The 22,687-nt window shown below is 40.2% G+C and overlaps 1 protein-coding gene across 1 annotated transcript in view; it reads left to right on the forward strand.

Moving 5' to 3' along the window:
- Positions 1 to 22,687, forward strand: part of LOC147035735 (extracellular calcium-sensing receptor-like) — a 45,570-nt gene that overhangs the window by 17,192 nt on the left and 5,691 nt on the right. Inside the window, exon 4 of the mRNA XM_085869329.1 lies at positions 20,759 to 20,882. Coding sequence (XP_085725455.1) covers positions 20,759 to 20,882 — 124 coding nt within the window. The remainder of the gene's footprint in view (positions 1 to 20,758; positions 20,883 to 22,687) is intronic.

Here is a 22,687-nt window from a genome sequence, read left to right on the forward strand (position 1 = left end):
AAGATGACTGCATCATCTGCAAAAATCACGGTCCGAGATCTTGACATTCCCAAACGATGCACCGCTGCTAGATCTCTCCGACATCCTCCCTAAAATCCAGTCCATACAAGTGCTGAAAAGTGTGGGGCCAGTACACACCCCTGACGAACTCCAGTAACAACTGGAAAAGAGTCAGAGATGGTACCACCACACTTCACAGCACTCTCAGTACCAGAGTAGAGTTCAGACATCAGATCGTTCAGTTTTGGTGGCACCCCACGAAGACCAAGAATCCTCAAGAGGACATCCCGATTCACTGAATCGAACGCTTTACAGAGATGAACATAGGCTGCAAGCAGCCCCTGCCGAAACTCTTGTCTGCGTTCGGTGAGGACACGAAGGGCAAGGATACGGTCAATCATTGACCTCTTTGGTGTAAAGCCTGACTGCTCTGGACGCTGGTGCTCAAGCAGATGGTGGCAAACCCTATCAAGAATTATCCGAGCAAAGACCTTGCCCGGCACTGAGAGCAGCGTCACCCCTCGGGAGTTGATGCAGTCTTGGCGATCACCCTTCCCTTTCCAGAGAGGGACAACAAGGCCCCTCTTCCAGTCAGTTGGGATGATGCCTGTGTTCCAGGCAGAGCACAAAACTGCATGCAACGACATGAGTGCAGCATTTCCACCAGCCTTGAGAAGTTCAGCATGGATGCCACAGATCCCTGGAGCTTTGCGCCGTTTCAACTGGTTCACCGCAGCCCGTGTTTCCACAAGCGAAGGTGGACCACAGTTGATTCGAGGGTCAGCAACAGGGATTGTAACACCCTTGACGTCCAACTCGACAGCTGGGGGATCAGCCTGGTACAACCGCTCGAAGTAATCGGCCCAGCGGGTTCCTCTGTCAAGAGCCTACCACTCTCCGCTCGAACTGCAGTGCTCCGATGGATGGGCTTGGATGAACGCAATGCGCAAATTCCCCTGTAAGCGGGATGAGAATCACCTGTCCACAGGTGATGCTCTACCCCCTCACAGATTCCTCGCACATAGGCCTCCTTGTCCACCCTCAGTGCACGTACAGTTTTGCGCCTCAGCTCCCTGAACAGCTCAGCTCTGCCATTCAGCCTGGCCCTGTGACTCTGTTCAATGGTATCCAGTGTCACTTGAGAGACAAAATTCTTCTTTTCCCTGCAGTGAGCTCCAAGGCATCCACCGGCAACATCAAGGACGGTGGTCTTGAAGGCACTCCACAACTCTTCAGGAAACCGCAAAGCACCCAGACCCCCCAAGTGTCCATTCAGACTGTTCGCAAACTCCTCAGCTACTCTCTCATCCATGAGCTTGCCAACATCCAGCCTAGGCTGGGATGGTACCATTCTCCAGGATTTAAGGTGCAGCTTTAGAATTGCTACAACAAGCCTGTGGTCAGTATTGAGGAACTGAGCACTCCGGTAGACCCTGCAGTTCTGGATCATCCTCCAACGACCGTCAATGAGGACATGGTCAATCTCCTTTGCCACACCGCCAGCGTTGGAATACCAAGTCCATCGATGAGCTTGTGGGCGCTGAAACCATGAACCAGCCACCCTAAGTCCATGACTTCTTGCAAAGTCAAGGAACTTAGTGCTATTCTGGTTCATAGTTCCTGACCCATGGTGACCAACACACACCTCATAACCATCCCTATCAGTTCCAGTCGATGCATTGAAATCCCCCAAGACTAGAAGTGTATCTCGTTTGGGACACTGATCAACCACAGACTCGAGCGTGGCGTAGAATGCATCCTTCTCTGTGAGATCACTCGCCTCAGTCGGAGCATAAACAGAGACCAGGGAAATGCCACGAAGGAGTGACGAATCCTTAATCTCATAATACAATCATTGACCGTTGTTACCTCTATTATCATTGGGGTCAGCTTATTGGACACAGCTACAGCAACTCCTTGGGTATGGTAACCATCAGAGCGACCAGACCAATAGTAGGTGTAACCACCCACCATTATCTCGCCGCAATCCGCTCTCCGAACCTCAGAGAGAGCTGCAATCCTGATGTCCAAATGCTTCAGCTCAGATGATAACAGAGACAGGTGATCATCCTCTCTTAGGGATAGGACATTCCAGGCACCCACCCGAAGGGACCGCCTCATGTTAACCCAAGGAGACCGCCGTCTGGTGGACGACACCTCAGCACCACTCCGACTCGCTCTCCCGCAATCTGACCCAGGGATGTTACCCTGTGGTTTCCCTCCTATCATCAAAGATCGGGGGTCCCGAAGGCTTTGCCCCAATCTCGTCATCCGGTGAGCTGCCCTGCGTGGGGAAGCTGCACAGGAGGTACTCCCACGGAGTGGGTTTTCAGATTTTTTTGCGTTTTTGCGTTTTGCGGAATGAAGGGATTTACGGTGGCGGGAGTGCAACTCCTGCCACCTGTGTGAGTTCAACTGTGAGGGATGAATCAAAGTATTTTGATAAACCATTTGACATGGAAAATAATGATGGTGGAGCACATACTGATCTGCTGGACTCTCTTAAATATAGGGTTAGTCTTTCTGGTAAAAGTAGGAAAAATGAGAAGGAGAAACACATAATTCAGGCTTTAAGTATCCTTGGTTAAGGTGTTAGTTTTCTTACAAATGACCCATCACAATTCGTTAATAGACTGTTATTGTTGTTAGAGAGTAAGAAGGCTGGAAATAACAATTGTTGTAATGAAGCATCAGCCATTTTAGACCAGTTGATGAACACGAAAATAATTAATAAATGCCAATACAAAGACATTTTGTCTCATATTAAATAAGAAGAGAAGCACAATCCTTAGTTTTAATTTCACAACAAGAGACCACACATCTTCATTCGCATACCCACTACAACTTGCCACAACAAAATAATATGAGCCGTCTTTATTGTCCATGGAAACTTATCATACCTTATTTAATATAACCGAGAAAAATGACGTTTGTTTATAATCCAGAAAGTGAATACAAAACGATAACAATTTCACCCGGAGCATATGAGATTTCTCAAATATCTTCCGAAATTGTTCGTCTTATGAAAGAACAGGGTGATGAACCAAAAAATATTGTTATAGATATTCAAAAACATACTTCAAAATCAAGGATTAAATGAAAAATTACTGCAAGGTTGATTTCACAATTGATAATTCATTTTGAGAGTTATTGGGTTTCTCCTCAAAAAATATTGAAAGTAATGGGACATTTGAAACTGATAATGTCATTCAAATCTCCTCAGGAATAAATTCGGTATTAATTCACTGTGATTTGATTGATGTTGCTTATAATGATGGAATAAGAACATATACATATTTTCATTCAGCGCATACTCAACCCAATTGGTTATAAATTCTATATGGAACCCAAAAATCTGGTTTATCTACCTGTGTCAGGGAAAACCATATACAGAGTAAATTTTAGGATAACCGACCAAGAAAATCGCATGTTTTATATTCATGGAGAAACTATATATAACAGAATTCACCGACCTGAAGTTTTCCAACAAATAATTAAGATGGTAATTATGAGGAAACACGAGTTGAGAAAATATAAAATAATTACAGGGGATGGGATATTCCTTTCCCCATAGTACAAGGGTGAAGGTATGTATCCTGGTAGAGGATACTATAAACCCAAGAGACAAAGGTGTCAGACATCAATTTAGAGGAGATGGGATAATTGATACTCTAATGGATATCGGTTCAACTATTCTTAATCATATAGACCTAATTGGTTCAACTGCTTCTGCGGTGGGAAATGCACGGGTGCTATAAAGAGTATAATACATGCCCAAAAGGAATCTCATCAACTTCACCATAAAATAAATTAAGAAAGGCAAAACTCAGTTGTCTCCTCAAGAACGTCAGAAAATAATTCAAATACTTGGGTCAGGGTTTCAAAAGTTTTAGCATCTTTTTTCCGAAATAAATACAAGTATGGAAGCAATTGATAGTATATATGATTTGGATTATACCATTGTCATCTCAAACTCCACTAAAAAAGAAGATTGCTACAAGGTAAATGCAATAACTGGAACAGACCGGAATGCAAATGGTACAAAAAGTTTTCAAGTAAATAATCAACAAACTTATTTGAATCTATCCAAATGTTTTTGTTGAGTAAATTTACACTCACTAAGGCTGCGACTAACACAACCACGACACTCGTAAATGATTTCTTCTGGAAAATGTTTGATAGTGTTTGTTTGTACATTGGAAAACAAGAAGGTGATGCGATTGTTTATGTCTCTGCTGCATCTGAAATGATGTAACTTACACTATATTCATTCGGTGATAGAATGCGAAAGGGGGCTGTCGAAGGTTTTATTCCTGATATGTCAACAGGAACAAACACAGACCCTGGATATACTCAAATGAAACGAATGTATAAGGATGATTCAAAAGCAGATAATAGTTTTACTGTGGCAGTTCCTTTTAAAGGTATATTTGGATTTTGTGATCATGATAAAGTTCTGTATGGTCTTACAATTAGATTTCAACGACAAAGGAAGGATAATGAAAATAGATTACTTTTTCGTGTTGTTGATGCTTTTGATGTTCAGAATAAATTTGTAATTGATGAAATGAGTTGGTATATCAGTGAATATATTCCTAATCTTAAAACAGAAGAGATGTTGAATAGAAGACTTAACTCAAAGAAACAACTCACTGTGTCATACCTTAAAAGATGATGTCAACACGGTAAACTGAACCATACCACTTACACGTGGAATTTGGGTGTTCTGGAAGGAAAGCCACGATATCTGTGGATCATTTTTTTAAACTCGATGGTGATACCGCAACTGATAAGAATAATGCATTTAGTGATAATGCGAAGGTGAAACAACTTCATGTTTCTCTGGATGGAACATTTTATCCACGAGATAGATTTGAAATTAATTGGGGAAAAAATTATTATGCTGAAGCATACAAGTCTTACCAAAAGGTGTGTGAAAGCAATGGAAATAAAGAACCTACTTTGGATATGACAGCATTTAAAAGTTTGTATACAATCTATGCGTTAGACCTGAGTGCTCAAAAGGAAACTATAAAGTCTAATCGAGTGGATACTTAACTCGACATTGAAAGAGGAGAGAATGAAGAAGTTGATTCATATTGTTTGCTTTTGGAAGAAACAGAATTACAGATTAATACAGATAATGGTGTTATGTTTAGTCTAACATTTTTTTTTGGTTAAATAAATGAGTGCTAAATTAATAACTTGGGTATATGTTAATCAAATCAATCTTCAGAAGTTATCATCTTGTGTTCAAAATCAAAAGCCTTGCAATATTAACGTCAATACAATTCAGAAAAAAGGAGCAATGAAATTGAAGTTTTTCTCACAAGAGAACAGGTGAAAATCTTGATCGATACTGGCTCACTTAAAATTAAAATGTCAAATGCAATGTAGAAGAAATATTCAATAACAGAGACGAGTGGAGGATTTCTCCCATTTCTAATTCCTTTATTTCCTGGTTTAAGTGCGGCTGGAGCATTGACGGGTTGTATTTCAGCAGCGGAGAAAACTTCCAACGAAAGGAAGGCTCAACACCGGCTCAAAAATAATTGTAAAGACATGAAGAGTTGGAGAAACAAATTAGTGGAAATGGTGTAATTTTAGATTTTGCTGAAAAACTTGAAAGTCGACCTGTTAAAGTGAGATTGTTAGTTGGAGATATGCTTTCTTCTATCGCATAAGCAGGTGTAAAATTAATTAAAATGGGTAATGGATTCTAATAAATGAGCATTGACGAGTGGTTTGAAGAATTTGGAAAGAATACAACATCAAATATTAGAACTTGTCAAATATTGTAAGGAATTTAAAATTCATAATGTTTATTTGTATGAGAGATGAATTAACAAACATGTCAAAACATACAAAGAATATTATTATGAACTTCGAAGATAATAATGGTTCTCATTGGGTTTGTATTTTTAATAGTCAAGACAAATATTATTTTGATAGTTTTGGTCTTCCACCACCTGTTGATGTTCTAAAATTCTTACAGAATGGTGTTTATCAAACATTTTAAGTCCGAGAATTAATTTCCAAGTGTTGTCTACATGTCTACATGTCAATAATGTCTACATGTGTTATTTCAACTCAACAAAAATAAAAAAAAATTATGACATTATTTTTAATATAATATAAATGACTTATGTTGGTAAAGATGGTTCTGCTTTGGTGTATCCCAAGAACTGGATATTTATTTATCAAATTATTACACAAAGGCACAGGCTGAACGAAAGAAATATAGTATAACAAAAAATATTAATATGAAAAATGCACATAAATTAAAAAATTATCCAAGCCCGACTGACGCAAATGACTTGGTGAGATGAAGTGATTTATCACAATATATATATATATATATATATATATATATATATATATATATATATATATATATATATATATATATATATATATATATCCTTAAATAAAACGGCTGTGTGTTCCAAAGATACAGAAGTGTTGATTTTATCTCCAGGTCATACAGAATTCACAGTTCAAATTCATATAATTTTTTTATAAAGAAGGGCGTATTGTTTGTATGAGAATAGAACAATGGGGGTATGATATGAAAGATTTAGGGCATAATTGATCATTTAAAATTGACCTCGACGACCTGGAACAATTAAATCAGTCTCGAAAGGAAGAATATTATCCACTTGGTGCTGAGAAAGAGTTTTGTGGAAGCACGATTAGTAAACAACAAATAAAAGAATGTAATAAGGGTAAATTAAATAATGCTTTTGCCCTCGTTTATATCATGAAAACTCATAGAAAAGGATTATATTTAATAAGTAAGGAAATACAAAATGATTTATCTATGGGAAGATTGGGTGGTGTATCCTGTCATAATATTAATCTCTCATATATTTCTAATACATAAATGACAGCAAGAAGGCTTCAAGAAAATTATCATTTCTGTGTCCAAGCATCCCTTCAAGAAAAGGGTATTCAGTATTTTAATAATTATGTTCCACAACATAAGAATGAGGTATTTTCAATGAAAGATTGGTTTTATACTGATGTTAATAAACCAACAACTTTGGATTTAATTAAAATGTTAAATAATGAAAAAATTATAAAGTTAAGAAAACGCAAGGCTCTCTTAGAAACGCAGACGAAATTTTATTAATTTCCTGTTGTAAAAAAAAAAATAATTTGGATACAGGAATAACAAGAAATCCTGATGAATATATGTATGATATTCTATAGAGTGTAAGTGATTCAAGGATAGTAAGGGACGAGGAAGGAGTTGAAGAAACTGAGACAAAGGAGGAAAAGGAGAAGAGAGAGTAGGAGGAAAAGGAGGAAATAGAGAAGGAAAGAGAGGAGGAGGAAAGAGAGAAGAGAGAAGGGGAAAGAGAGAATAAATTAATATAAACATATGGAAACCAGTGAGATTAGAAAAAGATTTGGGGTATGACAGAAAAAAAAAATCTCAATGCACCGAGGAGGAAAAGAAAGAATTGACAAGTCTATTTGAAATATTTTCTTCAAGACTATTAACATCATTATCAGGGAGAAGGTATAAACGAGAAAGTGGAGATAAAGATTATATTATTTATGATGTTGGTGTGATTGGCATTAATTAAAGTTTTTCATTTTTTTTCTTAAATAAATTGAGGAGAGAGTGAAGACATTTCTGAGGATTCTTTATGTTTTAAAAATTAAGATTCAAGTGTACATGTTGGAAACTGAAATGGTTTTCGCACTCTGCAGGAATTGTTCTCATAAATAAATGAGTTATTGTCTCAAATGTAAAAAGAAAACTAATACTAAAATGATCTCATATTTTAAATGTAAAAATAATAGGGTTCTACAAAAAGGTACATGTTTAGTGTGTTGCACAAAAAAGAGTCAATTCCCAGAACACAAACATGGAGGAGATATTCAAAAGTTTTTATCAGGAAGTAAATTTACAACTACTGGAATACCAGGGGAATTGCGTCTACCAGGGTATTCTTTCTATGTTCCAGGAACAAACTTGGATAAAAGATTAGATGAGGCAGACAATCCTAAACCATGGAGTAAACCTATCAATAGGGTTTATGAAGTGTGCATGAGGCACGATATTGATAATGGGAATAGCACAACGTTGGAAGAAAAACATAACTCCAATTGAGATATGTTGTTTAATTTGTCTCTGGTACAAAATCCAACCTTGAGAGAAAAAGTTTATAGGTTCATCGTAAAGAAGATGATCCGTACTAAATTGAAACTTGGGCTTGGAAATTCAAAAAACTTATTGGCTCTCATGATGTCATTCAGACTGAAGAACAATTAGCTGATTAATTACATAAACCAATATTCACAAAGTTTCAGAGATGGAAGGTGTATTCCAAGGAAGTTGATTATATCTGGTCTGCTGATTTGAGTGAACTCAATAATGATGAGGGGTACAAGTATGCTTTCACCGTTATTGATTTGAGGCGTAGATATGCGTGGGTGGTCCCTTTAAAAAACAAAACAGGTAAAACTCTTATGTTAGCCTTTCAACAGATATTCAATAAAAGTAAGAGAAAACCTAAAAATTGCAGACTGATGAGGGTAAAGAGTTCTAAAACAGGACATTTATGAATTTTCCATAAAATAACAGCATTACATTATACAGTATTCAGGATATTGTAGATAAGTATAACGATACGATTCACACCTCCATGAATACCCAACCATCAGAAACATTTACAAAATTAGAATATGTAAAAGAGATTAATGTCAGAAAGCCGAAGTTCAAATTTGGTGATATAGTAAGAATATCTAGGTGGAAATCTCATTTTGAAAAAGGTTACACAAAGCGATGGACAAATGAGCTTTTTAAAATCGTTGATGTGATAGATACAGTTCCTTGGACTTATAAGGTATATGATTTAAAGCAGGAAGAAATTTTAGGTTCATTTTCTTCACAGGAATTACAAAAGACAGATAAATTGAATTTTTTTTGACTCCGCCCCTTTGTAACACCGCCCACACCCACACCTAAAAGCCCCTCCCATCCACACATAATCTCCACCCCACACAAGCTACACCCACACACACCCCACCCCACACAAGCTCCACCCACAAAAACCACATTCATCATATTCACATATTTATTGATTAGTTAATTCGTTAATTATTCCCCACACACAACATGTTTATTTAATTTTAAAAATTGCTCCACCCATCCACACAAGCTTCACCCATCTGATGTAGATTTTTCTCCTCAAACCTTGTCGTGATCGTTGTAGGATTCTTTCCTCGTAGCTCCTGACAAACCTCGTGAGACGATCGTTGTAGGATTCTTTAGGTTGTTGAGGGATCTTGTCCTCCTCGAGGGTTCAACGTTGAGCCGACTCGGTTTTGTTATGTATCGTGTTGAATAAATCAGAGAATCCAGTAAAATCAAATGTCCACAAGTAGTTCTTTCTTTTTGTACAATTTATTTCCAATCTATCCTCGAGTTCAGCTGTGATCCGCCGCTTCCCCTGCAATTTCTCTCATATATATATATATATATATATATATATATATATATATATATATATATATATATATATATATATATATATATATATATATATATATATATATATATATATATATATATATATATATATATATATATATATATATATATATATATATATACACACAAAAAAGCCTGGTGTTTGCACAGTGGCTTGGGATCCAAAAGGTCCTGGGTTCAAGCCCCGTTGGGCCACTGAATTATACACCAGGGGGTTGACTCAGCCTGTCATCCTTCTGAGGTCGGCGAAATGAGTACCAGTATACTGGGCCGGTGTATACCCCGTTTAAAATAGGTGTACCATATCCCTGTGTCGTAAGAGATGACCAGCGTTGCGTCAGGAAGGGCATCCGGCATAAAACATGTGCCAAATCTCTATGCGGATCATACGGATGATCCGCTGTGGTGACCCCTAATGGGGGCAGCCGAAAGAAGAAGATATATATATATATATATATATATATATATATATATATATATATATATATATATATATATATATATATATATATATATATATACCATTTGAGAGTAGAGAGGGCTTTTTTGATGGCAATGAACAGAAAGTACAGCTTATCAGCCCGCTCACCTTGTACTTGCAAAAGAACAAAACAATGGCCAAAGTGTCAAAGAAAGACAAGATTATAAGTCGGTGGTCGGCCTTAAGAATTAAATAATAGAACAGTAGAGAGTAAAAAAAAACAAACACTTTTACCTAGTCAGACTGAGGCAAGGGTTTCTTGTCTAAAGATTAATAATATCCCCAACACTCCCCCCTTGTTGTCTAAAAAGGCAACACAACTTCAGTTTAACTATTTCTGTCACTTGGAAATACATTTTCTCTTGCGTTTTAGTGTGCCCATTTTCTTGGGTAGTCACATCCCTCCTCGTTCACATCGTAGAGCTCAGTCCCTAAGCCTTTCCTGTCCCGCAAGCCAAGTGGATTCATGTGGTTGTACAGCTTTGGACCTGGTGGAGGTTTCAGTGGGCCCCTAGGCCAATAGACGATAAGGCTACCCTTTGGGCTGCACAGCTGATTTTCAACAACCTAATTTGTGGACAGAGCAGATGGCCAAAAGTGGAATAACAATTCCGGTGAATATTGAACACATTAATTGTGTTGACTAATGGATTTCCAAGTTCAGGTTCTATCTCATAAGAGTCGTTGGACTCAATTTCAAAACTCAATTGGAGGGTGGTGCTTGGGCCACCATCACCTTTTTTAGCAGTATTCCTCTTTAGACAAGAAACAATCAATGACGGCATTGCAATTGTTGCACATCTAACAAGCACCACTGCAATGATGATCCATAATAACCCAACGGAAATCCAATGCAATAGGGTAGTTCCCCAGCCTCCAAAAATCCCTTCAAACCAGTAATAAAGGCCGTTTTTCTTAAAATAATTGTGAAACTTGGCTCCTTCTTGCTTAATCTTATCAGCTATGTTTGTGATTTTCTCCGAGTTATCAGGGATATAAGTACAACACTCAGAGTTAATTACAGCACACGTTCCTCCTTAAGCCGCGAGGATGAGGTCGAGCGCAACTCGGTTTTGCATTGAAACTGCACGCAGGGCGACTACTTCTGAGTTGATATCAACCATGCCTCGAGCAGTTTTATTTTTCAATGATTCAAGCGAAGCAGCTAACTCTTCCAATCCCACAGACATTTGTCCTACACCGTAGTTTGGGAGTAGAATCATGAAAAACAATTCAGTTGACGTGAAACTCCGTTTACCCCGTTTCAAATGCTTAAAAGGTGACATAGATAGCAGGCGCATATGTGGCAAAATGAATGACAAGAAACAAGATCCACTCGAATTAACTGGAAGCCATGGGTATGCTCGATTTCCACACACGAAATAGGTATTATTTAAAGCGACTTGTGGTCCCATCGTGTGATTTTCATAAAACATAATTGCTGCATTCTGAATTTCCTAACCTTCTCTCTCCCAATGCCTCTTGCACCAAGCATAGTTCGGATTTTTCTGTTGCCTGTTCAACCGCAAAATGTGGAGGCATTTTACTTAAAGTTTGGCCAAAACCAGTTACTGAAATTTCGTTGGCGGAGGCAATTTCTATTTTCATTGGTAACGATGTGGTTGTCAAGGTCATTATCTTGTTTATCCCAGTTCTTTTCCTTTGCCCAGTAACCACACCACTCACTTAAATTGAATGGTATTGCCAACACAGGTATTCCAGTAACTGCTGAATGAGGTATCTTAGTACAAACCCAGAAATTGGTTTTATTGAAAGCCTTCGCATGTTAACGAGAAAGATAAGTGTTAACTTAACTCTGCTCGTTAAGCTTCTTCAGACTCTGAATGCCCAAGGCTTAGTTTGGTGGGCAGTCTGACAGGCCCATTTCCAAATAACATGCAAATAATGTTGGTCACAGACGGTACTTATCGGTTTAACAGACCAAGTACACATTGTACAACTTGCATTTAGTAGTACAAATAATCCTGCAATGGAAAGAATCATCAAAGTTATCAGGAAGCAATGTTCTCCTCGGGTTCTTTTTGGCCATGTGCTAGTTTGCAGTGTGTGGCATGGATCCATGTTGCGCTTCCTTTACACTTCACAGCTGTATGGGTAGTTAGCAGTATTAGAAACGGCCCACACCAACGTACTTGAAGAGAGTTCTTCCTTTTGTAAATTTTCACATAAACAAAGTCTCCGGGTTTGAAGTTGTGATGATCAGATGTGGTAGCTTCTGGCAGAGTTTGTTTCACCTGTGCATAAAAAGTTTTTATCGCACGATTCAGAGAGACACAGAACGTAAGCAACGTGTCATCTATTTGCTGCATGTTCATGTCTTTTATAGTCAAAGGAGGTGAGTTTGGTAATCTCATTGGTCTTCCCATAAGAATCTCATGCGGAGATAAGCCAGTGTTTTGATTTGCGGAAGATCCCATAGTCATGAGAGCAATTGGCAGAGCTTCTGGCCATTTTAATCCAGTTTGTTCACAAATCTTGGCCAGTTTGTTTTTTTTAGAAATCCATTTTGCCTCTCTACTGCCCGCCCGCAGATTGCGGACGGTACAGGCAGTCAAAATCTTGCTTGATTTGCAATACATGACACATCTCTTTCACCACTTCAGCTGTGAAATGAGTACGTTGGTCACTGGAGATCCTACAATGTATTCCAAACCTTCTGATGAAATTCTTCATCAACAGTTTAACCACAGTAATGGCATCTGCTTTCTGACAAGGGTAAGCTTCAACCCACTTGGAGAACAAATCGACGATGACTGAAGCAAATTCAAAACCGCAACATTTTGGTAACTGAACAAAATCCATCTGGATATGAACAAAAGGTCTGGATGGAATTGGATGACCCCCTGGGGCCATCTGCACCCCCCTTGCTGGGTTATGTTTTTGGCAAATATGACATGTCTTACAATACTGTTCTGCAATTGGACTAAACCCTTTGGCAAACCACTGTTTCCCAATTGAAGCACTCATGCCCCCCTTGGTAATATGCCCGGCCCCATGTGTCAATCGAGCGAGCCAAGGTAATAGAGCTCTTGGTGCCGCCACACGACAATCAGATGATCTCCATAATTTGGATTCATTTTCAAATTCACATCCAGCCAATATCCACAAATCTCGTTATTTAGCATGAACAGCTATCTGCAAAGTGTTTACATCATCAATGGTTGGTGTCGCCTCTTGTCTCAACACACATTGTGATATTAAAAGAGCTCTGGTGTGGGCAGCAGATTTTACAGCTACATATGCCCTGGCATTTCCCTGTGAGACGTCAACAGATCTTCCGGTGTGGGCTTCACATTTAACCACTGCAATTTGGTGAGGCAGAAGTATCGCTTCCAGCAGATACGCAATCCATGCTCCATTCCTTGACTGTGCACCTGATGATGATATAAAACCCCTTTCGTGCCAGAGGGCTCCGAATTCGTGTACAGCACCAAAGGCATAGCTGGAGTCAGTGCAGATTGTCAATATTAGGCCTTTGGCTAAATGGCATGCACGAGTGAGGACGAACAGTTCTGCCTGCTGCACGGAGCAGCTCTCAGCCAATCTCCCGCTTTCGATTACTTCGTGATCAGAGCAAACGGCACAGCCTCTTAATAGATATCCATCAGGTGCACGTGATGATGAACCGTCGACCTATGGAATCAATTCAGAATTTTGGATTGGTGTGTCTCTCAAATCAGGACGGGGTAGACACGTGTGGGCGATTATCTCCTCACAATCGTGAGGATCACCATCTTGTACTCCTGGCAGCAAACTAGAAGTGGTTCAGCAGTGTGCATCTTCTAATCATAATGTTCGTGGGTGCTGTGAGTGAGAGTTCGTATGTCGTTGCTCTTGAAGCCGACAAATGCTGTGTTTTTGTTTTGAACAGTACAGCTGTGACTGCATGCGGTATCAGGAGAATCAAAGTGTTTTCTGCGACGAGTGCTACTGTCGCCTGCACCAAGAGCAAAGCGGCTGCCTCTGCCTTTAGACAAGATGGGAATCCTTGTGCAACCGGATCCAATTTAGTCGTGTCATATGCAACAGGCCGCAATTTATTTCCGTGCTTCTGTGTCAGCACAGATTGTGCAAACTCCTGTCTCTCACATGCATACAAATGGAAAAGTTTTTCATAGTTTGGTAAACCCAGAGCGGGAGCCGAAGAAAGAGCCTGTTTTAACATTACAAAAGCTTTGTCTGCATTTTGTGTCCACGCAAGTGAGCTGGGCGCGTTCGCTGAACCAATGTCCACCATGGGGTGCACTAAGGCCGCATAATCTGTTATCCACTGTCTGCAATAGCCGGTCATTCCAAAGAAAGACCTCATCTGTTTTGCAGTAGTTGGCTTGGGCAGTTTTAATATTGCCACTATACATTCAGGTGAGATGCGTAGTGTATCTAAAAAAAAGATCTACTAAAAAAAGCTACTAAAAAAAGCTGAACAAAGATCCACAACATTAAAATAGGTAGTAGTACTTGGGATGCTTGATAGAATGGTAGTTGGATTTGCAATTACAGGAAAAGCTGGAATTGCCGCATCATTCACTACCCTCAAATCCTGTACGAATCTCCCTGTCGGCTTTCCGGGTTCTCTCACAGGTAGGATCGGTGAATTACATTCATTAACGATGGGAATGATTATCCCTTGTCTCAATAGCACTTCCACTACGGGAGCAATTCCTACTTCTGCCTCTGGAGACAAAGGGTATTGCGGTTTTCGAGGCAGTTTCTTTTCTGGATCTATATTGATCTTGATTGGGTGCATGCCTCTAATTCGGCCTACATCGTTAGGATGTGTTGCCCACAGACAAGTCGGGACTTGTTCGAGTAATTCAGGTAATTTTTCTGACCCATTTATTTCCGAGAGATTAGTCATCTGGAACACAGCTTTTACCGTTCTTTGACATTCTGTCCAACAGTATCCATCTGCTCCATCGTGGTGTTGACACAGTGGTTAGGGCAGTGGCTTGGGACCCAAAAGGTCCTCAGTTCAATCCCCGTTGGGACACTGAATTAATATATGTATGTATATATATATATATATATATATATATATATATATATATATATATATATATATATATATATATACATATATATATATATACCAAGTCAAAAACACCAGGGGGTTGACTCAGCCTGCCATCCTTCCGAGGTCGGCGAAATGAGTAGCAGTTGTACTGGGCCCGGTGTATGCCCCGGTTAGAATAGGTGTACCATATCCCTGTGTGTCATAAGAGGCGAACAGGGTTGCGTCAGGAAGGGCATCCGGCGTAAAAACCTATGCCAAATCATTATGCGGACAACAAAACAAATTGTCATACCAGATCGGTCGAGGCCCGGGTTAAAGAAATGGAGATGGTTGAACCGCTGTGGCGACCTTTAATGGGAGCTAGCCAAAAGAAGAAGAAGAGGAGTATCCATCTGCTCCAATCTTTCAAAGTCCTTTTACTTGGCTTGACTCCATCAAAGTCGCTTGTGATGCTTTCTTCAAAGAGGTTACCATGTGACCGATGTCAGTTTCTTGGTAACCTTCTGCAATCGCTTGAGTAATATGTGGTGTAACACTGGACGGTTGGTTCCACAATTTTAATTGTTCTCGCGTGAGATGCACCTCCAGGCCAATCCCTTGCTTTCCAATCCAAATTATACCCAACACTAATTCAAAGGTCTGCTGTAATTTCTAGAGTGTTTCACTCGCGTAGACGTTAATTTTTCCTTTGACGTTGTAATCTGCAATGCAATGTAGTCGAGTCTGTAAGTATCGTCTGTCCATGCCGTGTTTCCTCACCCAGTCGTTCACCTTGGGTACGATTCTCTCCAAATGTGACAAATATTCCTGCAAATAGTTAAATGCTTCAAAATTAATCACAGTCCATTCATATACAAGATTTTCTGTATTTTCCTGTAATAAATTCATCATAGTTATGTGCGATTCGTGAGGTATTTCTAAATATACTCCCCTAGGGGTATATTTAATTGTACAATTAAGCTTACATAACAGATCTCTCCCCAACGGATTAATTGGTATATCAGTTGCCATCGAAAATGCATGGTTTGCAGACAATGGTCCAATTTCCACCCGGAGCTGCTCTGTCAGTGGGATTGTGCAAGCAACTCCTGAAATTTCCACTACTTTTACTTGTTCTCGCGATAACGGGGCGTCCGGGAAATCGCTCTTTCTGAGCGCAGATTTGGTTTCCCCCATGTCGACTAAGAAAGGAATCTCTTGGCCTTCAATTTTCAAAGTCAATTTTGGTTCGTCACATGGTTTCAAAGTCAGGAAGGGTAACTCAGACGAAGTCGCTTCTTGTCTTTGTCATAAAACGAATGGGTTTTGGGGTTGAAATGAACCTTGAGATGGAGGAGGTAGAAATGAGGGTGGAGGAGGAGGATACGAGGCTGGGGGAGGAGGAGGGGAATTTGGTATGAGGTGCAGTGGGTTGGGGCTCCATCCACACAAGCTCCACCCATCCACACAAGCTCCACCCACACATCCACCCATCCACACAAGCTCCATCCACACAAGCCCCGTCCAAATAAGCCTCATCCACACAAGCCCCACCCACATAAACCCCACCAACGTAAACCCCACCCACAGAAGCCTCACACACATAAACCCTACCCACAGAAGCCCCACCAACAGAAGTTCCACCCACAAAAACCCGAACCACACAAATCTCACCCACAGAAACCCCCCCCACAGAAGCCGCACACACAAACCCAGCCTGCACAAGACCCACCCACCCCCCTTATCACCCCCTGTGCACCCCCCACTTTTGACCCACCACCCCCCCTATCCCACCCTCCACCCTTCCCCACACACACACAGACACACGGGGAGGGAGGGGGTGGGATGATGGGGGTGATGGGTCGTTGGGGGAGCGCACCTCCCCACCCCTCCTTTACATCTCCTTTATTCTTTTCTTGTAATTCAAAATCAGATAATTACAACGAAAGCATTTATAATTGAACAAAATTGAAAATATTGAACATTCACTTATAAAAATAGATGATCTTTTCCAGCAATCTGCTTCAGATGTCTTGAGTGCCAGGTCAGATTCCTGCAGACGATTAACTTGTGTGCTTAGTTCATCCAGACAGTTGTTTAAACTGAAAAATAAAATAAAAAATAATCATGAGTCAACACTCAAGGGAGATATAGACAGAGGGATAAACAGACAGACAAGACAAGCATATAGAGACAGATAGACAGAAAAATAGACAGAGACAAAGAGATAAACAGAGACAAACACACACACACACACACACACACACACACACACACACACACACACACACACACACAAACACAAACACACACACGCAAGTGTGCGTTTCTCACTTTGAAGTCGGCTCCTTCTCAATTAGAGGACAGGACAGTAATTCTTTCATTTCTCTTCTGAAAATTCGAATCTCTTGAATATAGTCCTTTATTTTTATCCATTCGTCGTGTAATTCAGATAATTCGTTCTCCACATCCATAATCAACGAAACCCTTATTGGAGATAACCTGTGAGAAAAACACATACTCTAATTATTGGTCGTACAGTGATTTAATTCTGTTTTAAATAATAAATAATAAATTTGGTTGAGAATCTCGCCTCTCATCTTGTGAAAAGCATTGATCCGTCGGGTTGTCGTAAGAATCGGAATGCTCCATTCTCTGAATGAAATATACTGGGCACACAAGTTGGTTTATATAATCACGTAATGATGTCATGGGAGATTACACAACAATGCTTTTCCAGGGTGTGTACCAGATCAGAAATAACGTGATTCGGGCGAGGCAGCTTGGGAAAGACATGTGCGATACGTTCTCAAGCAGTTGAACTGATTTTAAAACGAAAATGAAAATTATTTCAATGATTTTGATAAAACTTGCGCTTAAAAGCCTGTTAGTGTTCTGATTTAAAATATAACCATGAGGCCTTGTCTCTCACAGAATACTTACTCATTTTTTCACATCACGACTGTGTCCCAAAACACTTCCTCATTTTCACGGCACGAACGGAAAACATTCAAAACAAAACTTCCTTATTCACTCTTTGAGTGGAAGGAAGTGCTTTAATCATTCAGTCCAGTTTAACATGTGCTCAATGGGGCAGAGATCAGCCTCCTCTTTTGACTTGATGGGCCAAGAGTCAGAGGTGGTGGGGTGGGGGGGTTGGGGGGGGAGAGAAAATAATTCTCCTATTTTGTGTTTTGGGGCCTTGAGACAGTCTGAATTTAACATTAGCTTGTATGTGAACGGGGAGAAAATCCGTCTAAATTTAACATTAGTTTGTATGGGGGGAAATCAGTCTCAATTTAACATGTGCTTGTTTGGGAGAGGGAGAAAATCATTCTGTTTTGACCTGATGGGCCTCGAGTCAGAGATTTCCCCCTATTCATTTGTATGGGAGGGGGAGGAATCAGTCTCCTGTTTTGGGGTTTTCCGGGGTTGATTCAGAGAGTTTTTGTCCTTTTCCCCATTCATTTGCATGGATGCCTTAGAACCCCATTTATCCTCTACTCGGGTATATAGCGAGTTTAGCCTCGGAAGACAAATAATTTGCTTAAAGACACTCATTTTTACATCTGTAAGAGATACTAAAAGTGAAGATAAAAACACAATGTGTAAAAACAAGGCCTAGCCCTTGGAGTACATGTGATATTATCATAATATGGGGGTGGGGGGGGTCAGCCTTGGGCATTCAATAAAAATGTGGAAAATATTTTCAGTAACACCACAGAAAGGACACAATTCCGTGTTACTAGAACATATGCGATGAGACAAAACATTCGAGGGTAAAATGTAGTGCGCCAGCCGCCACTGCAAGTCTCCAGAGTGTTTGGCAATGTGCGCCTTATACATAACAAGCCATTGGATTTCAGTGGATGGAGTAACACGGAGCATCCTCTTCCATGCACTTGTGGTCCTGCAGGTCTCTCAGGAACAAGGGCTTTAACACACAAAAAATAAACAGTACGTTTTTCCATTGAGTTGAAAGTGAAGTAAAAGTGATGGAAAGGGGTGTTGGAGCGAAGGTGTGGAGTCCAGCTGTGGAGCCCATTTTAACCCGGACTGCTTGAAAAAGCATAGAATTACAGAGAACATTCTCCCTATGACTCGAATGGACCTAATTCCAGTGGCCCGAGCGACCTCGGCAGACGACTTCCATTTATAAGGAAAAGGAGTTCTAAAATGCTTAACCTTGGTGTATCCAGCATCAATAACGTTTTGCATAAAATTGTGATCACCACAAACACCATTAAAAAGAGTATTTATAAAAATGGGCTCGTTTAAAAACATTTTGAGGGAGTAGCTACTGTCATCACGCCGGACGGTGACTGCCTGCCACACCTCCAGCATGCTTCTGTAGAACAGGGGCACTGCTGTGATGTCAACTTTCTTGGTGTCCATGAGAAAGAGTTCCTGATCATAGACAAGTTTCCCTACCTGCCTAAGCAGGCAGTGCGCGAAGGCTTTCCAAGAAACATCCGTGTATAACAACCTGCACAATGAAAGGAGGTGAAAAGCCATCACTTTGCTGGTATCAGCAACCCGCCCGTGTCCTCCTTCGGCAATAGGCAGGCTAAGCACATCGGGCCGGAGCCAGTGCTCCCCTCGCCCCCAAAGGAAGTCAATAAAAATGGATTGTAGTTTTTCAAGAATGAAATCTTGGGGTTGCAGTGCCGTAAAAATATGCCAAAGCATTGACGCCACAACGTTATTAATAACAAGGGTTTGCCCCCAATATGAGATTTGACTAAGTAGTCTCTTCCATTTTCAGAACCGCCTCTCAGTTTTATCCATTAAAAATTCCCAATTCTTTAAAACGAAATTTTGAGTGTGAAGGAAGATGCCAAGATAAAAAAAAATTCCATCCCATGCCCATTCAACTTGCTTGGGCAGGTCGAAGGATTGGCATCATTTTGCGGACGAAGATAGGGAGCTTTACTCTTTTTCCACTTTACTTTGGTGGAGCTTGCCAAACTGAATTAATGGACATGGTGGACCAAGGCAGAGACATCCTCATCTGAATGGATAACCAAGAAAGATCATCCACATATAATAGGAAATTACTTTAACTGGGTTCGCCATTGTTTGGGGAAGAAAACCATGAAAATGTTCCCGCAACCGAATGAGCAAAGGCTCGATTACTAGGGAATAGAGAAGGCTGGACAAAGGGCAGCCTTGACGAATGTCTCTACTCGCTGGGAAAGGCTGACATAAAATAATGTTAACTTTGTCAAAAATATCTCAAAATTTCTCTCAAATTTCTTTCTCAAAATATCTCAAAAATTTGTGGACGGATTTTGACCAAACTTAGTGAACACGTTGCTTTTGTGAAAAGTAAACATTGGTTCACATTTGGTGAAGATCCAAATCCGAAGCTAGATCCGATATTTTTTTGTGATTCATCACCATTGAGATTGGGCGAAACCAATAAATATCACGATAGCTCAAAAAGTTTTGGACGGATTTGGGTGAAATTGGGTGGATACTTTGGGTGTGTGACCACGATAAATTGATTTGATTTTGGTGAAGATCCGAATCCGGATCTGGATACGAGAATTATTTAATATTTAAAGTGATTCTTCACCAAACGATATTTAGTTTGATATTTTAAAAATGTATTGGGCCAGATATTTTCTCATGTATCACGCATTACGTGGCGGCGGTATGTGCTCCATTGACTGCCCTTCTAGTTCCAAATGTTTTTGTGATTTGCACAACTGTAGATCGAATTTCTCCAGTGAATGAGAAGATGAATGATTCACAGGTCCCACAGTCGGTGTGCAGTGATCCATGTGCATCAGGTACGCGGAAGGTTATTCGCAAAGGGGAACCAAGCTGTTGCTTTGACTGCATCGTGTGTACGAGTCAAGAATACTCCAACAGAACGGGTTGGTTTTCACTCCTAATTTCACATCCAGGTTCATGTTAAAAATTGAAACTGACATTTATGTTTCTGTCTAAATTTGCACAGGATACTCACATTGTTGTTCATATATGCTTCCAAAACTTAGTTTTGTATGCCATTCCCCAGAGGTATTAACTACTCAATGTTAATTGTGTCAGAAGCAATAGTTGCAGTGGGTGGGCATGCTGAACATTGTTATTGATCAATTGAGATAAGTTACCTCCCTTTTTCTCTGTTTGAAGTAGCATGTAGACTAGATTATAATCGTGACAAAAGAATTAATACATCACCTGCAGAACCCGCGGAAATTCCTTCTAATGTTCAGTGTCAATCATAACATCCAATTTAAATCATAAGGCTGCGTAGCACATTACTGAGTGTTTCATCATGACGCAACCTGTTTTTGAACCTGTGACTTCCTCATGCTAGAACTTCACGATAGATGATGTTGTGGGTTACCACTTTGCCTTGCGACTCGGTGTCAAGAATTTTGATTCGAACATCCATAAGAGCCTTTCCTCAAGAAAATGACACATACAGCTGGCCATGGATGAAAGCTGCCAGATTTAAGTAAATGCCAACGTTAACAAAAGCATAGGGGAAACTGCGTTCTGGAAGTCAGTTTTGCTTCAACACAGTTTTGGTCCAGGTTGATGACAGTGCCAGATCAAGCCTCGGCTAGCCCTAAGGCACATTATGAAATTTTAGAGAATGGCCTGAAAATTTTTAATTAGATCTCGAGCTCATGGAAATGGACCCCAGACAAAAGATGAACTGATTAAAGAACAAAATATTTAATTCAAAAAAGACAAATATTTAATGTGAAAATAATTTTTGGCCAGAATTTTTGGCTGGCCCTAAGGCACATGCCTTGTCTGCCTAATGGTTAATCCAGCACTGGTTGATGACCTCTAATCTCGTACCATTGCACAGCCCCTGTTGCAAGGCAAGGTTGTGATGCAACGTGATGACACAACAATCTTTAGATTAAGGTGGTGAGGTGGCATCCCAAATGGTGTGAGGGAATTGATGAATTCCATTGGATAGTTCTGTGCCTCCTCAATGTTATCACACTTAACTGAATATGGGCTGACATAAGTGACTGTTTCACCTGCCAATGTCTTCATGACTTCTACATTCATGGCCAGACAGTTGCCGTTTTTAGGAGACAGGATGACATGGGTCCTCTGTCCTCTGTCCAGGATGAGGCACCTGTCCTCACTGGTTGTTTTCACGAAAACGTCCTTAAACAAGGAACCTCTAACAAGGCATACAGCAAGTACCTCTATGACATTTCTTTCACGTCGCCGTAAATCAGCCACATTGACGATGCAGTCATCTTGAGATATTTTCCTAGTCTGCATGATCGCACATGTTTTGAGTGAGCACCAATTGATGAAAATGTTTCCACAAATGTGAACATTTGATGCTTGTGTCAATAGCTATGGCTGGTCGGGATCGTGATACAATTTAAATAACTTTGCTGAAATCCCTGCTGAACAGAATAGCTTTGCCTTCTAAATGCTGTCTGATTGCAGTGATGTATTGCAAAAATCTGTCTACAGCATGAAGTGCATGGATGGGTATCACGGATGCTTCATCAGTCATGAACAGCATCTGGTTATGCAGGATATCAGCCTAATGTGAAGTCGTAGAAAGGAAAAATTGGTGCGATTTTGAACTTGCACAGACTGTTTTTGACTACCAGCATCGGAAGCTTGAACAAGCTGTGCACTGTTTTCCCCCCAATCATGAGCGCAGCTGCAATTCTAGTCCAGGCTGCAGTTG

Source organism: Eptatretus burgeri, chromosome 1 (assembly GCF_056783735.1).
Source record: "Eptatretus burgeri isolate ZD-2024b chromosome 1, Ebu_testis_v1, whole genome shotgun sequence".
NCBI lineage: Eukaryota > Metazoa > Chordata > Myxini > Myxiniformes > Myxinidae > Eptatretus > Eptatretus burgeri.